The 1,681-nt window shown below is 33.7% G+C and overlaps 1 protein-coding gene across 1 annotated transcript in view; it reads left to right on the top strand.

The window, feature by feature from the left end:
- The window catches only part of LOC107612741 (F-box/LRR-repeat protein At5g63520), a 5,751-nt gene extending 4,692 nt beyond the window's left edge, over positions 1-1,059 (top strand). Inside the window, exon 10 of the mRNA XM_016314461.2 lies at positions 516-1,059. Within this exon, the coding sequence (XP_016169947.1) occupies positions 516-927 (412 nt within the window). The 3' untranslated portion in view covers positions 928-1,059. The remainder of the gene's footprint in view (positions 1-515) is intronic.

The raw sequence follows: 1,681 nt of genomic DNA on the forward strand, positions 1-1,681 counted from the left end.
AATCATGTGCTACATTGATAAACCTTAGCAAAATTGGTCAAGCATGTAACTATCTATATTATGCTGTCATTTAGATTCTTGGAAGTTGGAACTCTGACCAATATTCCAACTCGTATTTCTTGTTCGTTCTAGGTACAATTATATTTAGAGAAACTCTTGGAGGTCAGTAATTTTTAGTATTTTTTGTCATGATTTGGCCAGCACAAACAATAAATTGTCTTTAACAAATAAATTTTACTAATTCATGTGTGCAAACTCAAAAAAATGTGGGTGCAAACTGTATTGATTCATGTGTGCAAAACTCTGATAAATATAGGTGCAAACTATATGTTTCTTGTGTGCAAAACATCTGTAAATATGAGTGCAAATTATTGCTGGCCAAATGCATGTAAAAAAATGATAATATTTGCTGGTCATGTAGCATTGCTCCTATATTTTATTACTTCAAAGTTAAGCATTAAAATGTTCTCTATTTTAAACTCCCTCATTAGAAAGGGCTATTGTGTTTTGGACAGAGGTGATGAAGAGTACCTCTACGTTGATGGAACTGGCATGAAAACAGGAGATATCTTCCAATTCTACTATTCTGATCCTAATGCCGCACAAGCTTCAGTTACTAAGGTCCATGATGCTCTGAAGAATATTAAGCTCAAGGGTGAAGGAAACAATAGTTGTGTTTTTGGGGGCCTTGTGTTTGCTTGTTATGGCCGCGGCGAATCATTCTTTGGATGTCACAATGTGGATAGCTCCCCGCTCTTAGAGTGTTTTCCAGGGCTACCAGTGGCCGGAGTATTTTGTGGCGGAGAAATCGTGCGTCCTTTTACTACTATGATTAGTCGAGAAGGAAGCCATGTTAACTGCTGTCTGCATGTTTACAGCTCTGTATATTTGGTAATGTCATATACCCCTCCATCTATGGGATGTTAGATTTTTCTCAGGTCTTTGTCTCATGAGATGTACATTGCTAAATTGAATATGATGGTTTGTTTCCTCTTTGCTATAAAAATTGATAAAACTATCTTATGGTGTATTTAATAATAATGTTGCTTTGGATGCTCATGGAATTTGTGTGGTGTTATGTGGTAATGTTCTAATATCTCCATGCTTCATTTTATGATTGAATTGGACACTTCTGAACCCCACAAAGTTTCAAAAGTGCCAAGCTTAGCAGCAATGCATGGTGACCCTTTTTGTTGAAGGGACAGATTACTGTATATATAATATATGTTTACTTTTTATTTGAGAAATTGAGATAACAATTAAAAAGGTTTCCCAGTTTTAATTCAAAATTGAAATGGTCCCCTAAATTTTAAACTAATCAAAATGGTTTCTCAGTTTTAAATAGTAAATCAAAATAGTCCTTCCGGCAATCATCAAATTAACGCCCATAAAAAGGGACCATGTTAATTATCTCTATCTAATATTATGCCAATCAAAAAATTAACGTGCCCTGCACTTTTGTTGATAGTGTTAATTCGGTGATTGTCAAAATGGCCATTTTGATTTAAGTTTAAAATTGAGATACTATTTTGATTAGTTTTAAAACAAAAAGATCATTTTGATTATCAAGCTAAAACTAAAGGACTATTTTAATTGTTATCTCGAATAATTTGATATTAGTTCTCCAATTCCAAACTTCCTCATTCAAGCCTATTGGCAACACAGAAAAAATAGAAAAAAT

This window comes from Arachis ipaensis, chromosome B08, assembly GCF_000816755.2.
Source record: "Arachis ipaensis cultivar K30076 chromosome B08, Araip1.1, whole genome shotgun sequence".
In the NCBI taxonomy this organism is placed as follows: Eukaryota; Viridiplantae; Streptophyta; class Magnoliopsida; order Fabales; family Fabaceae; genus Arachis; species Arachis ipaensis.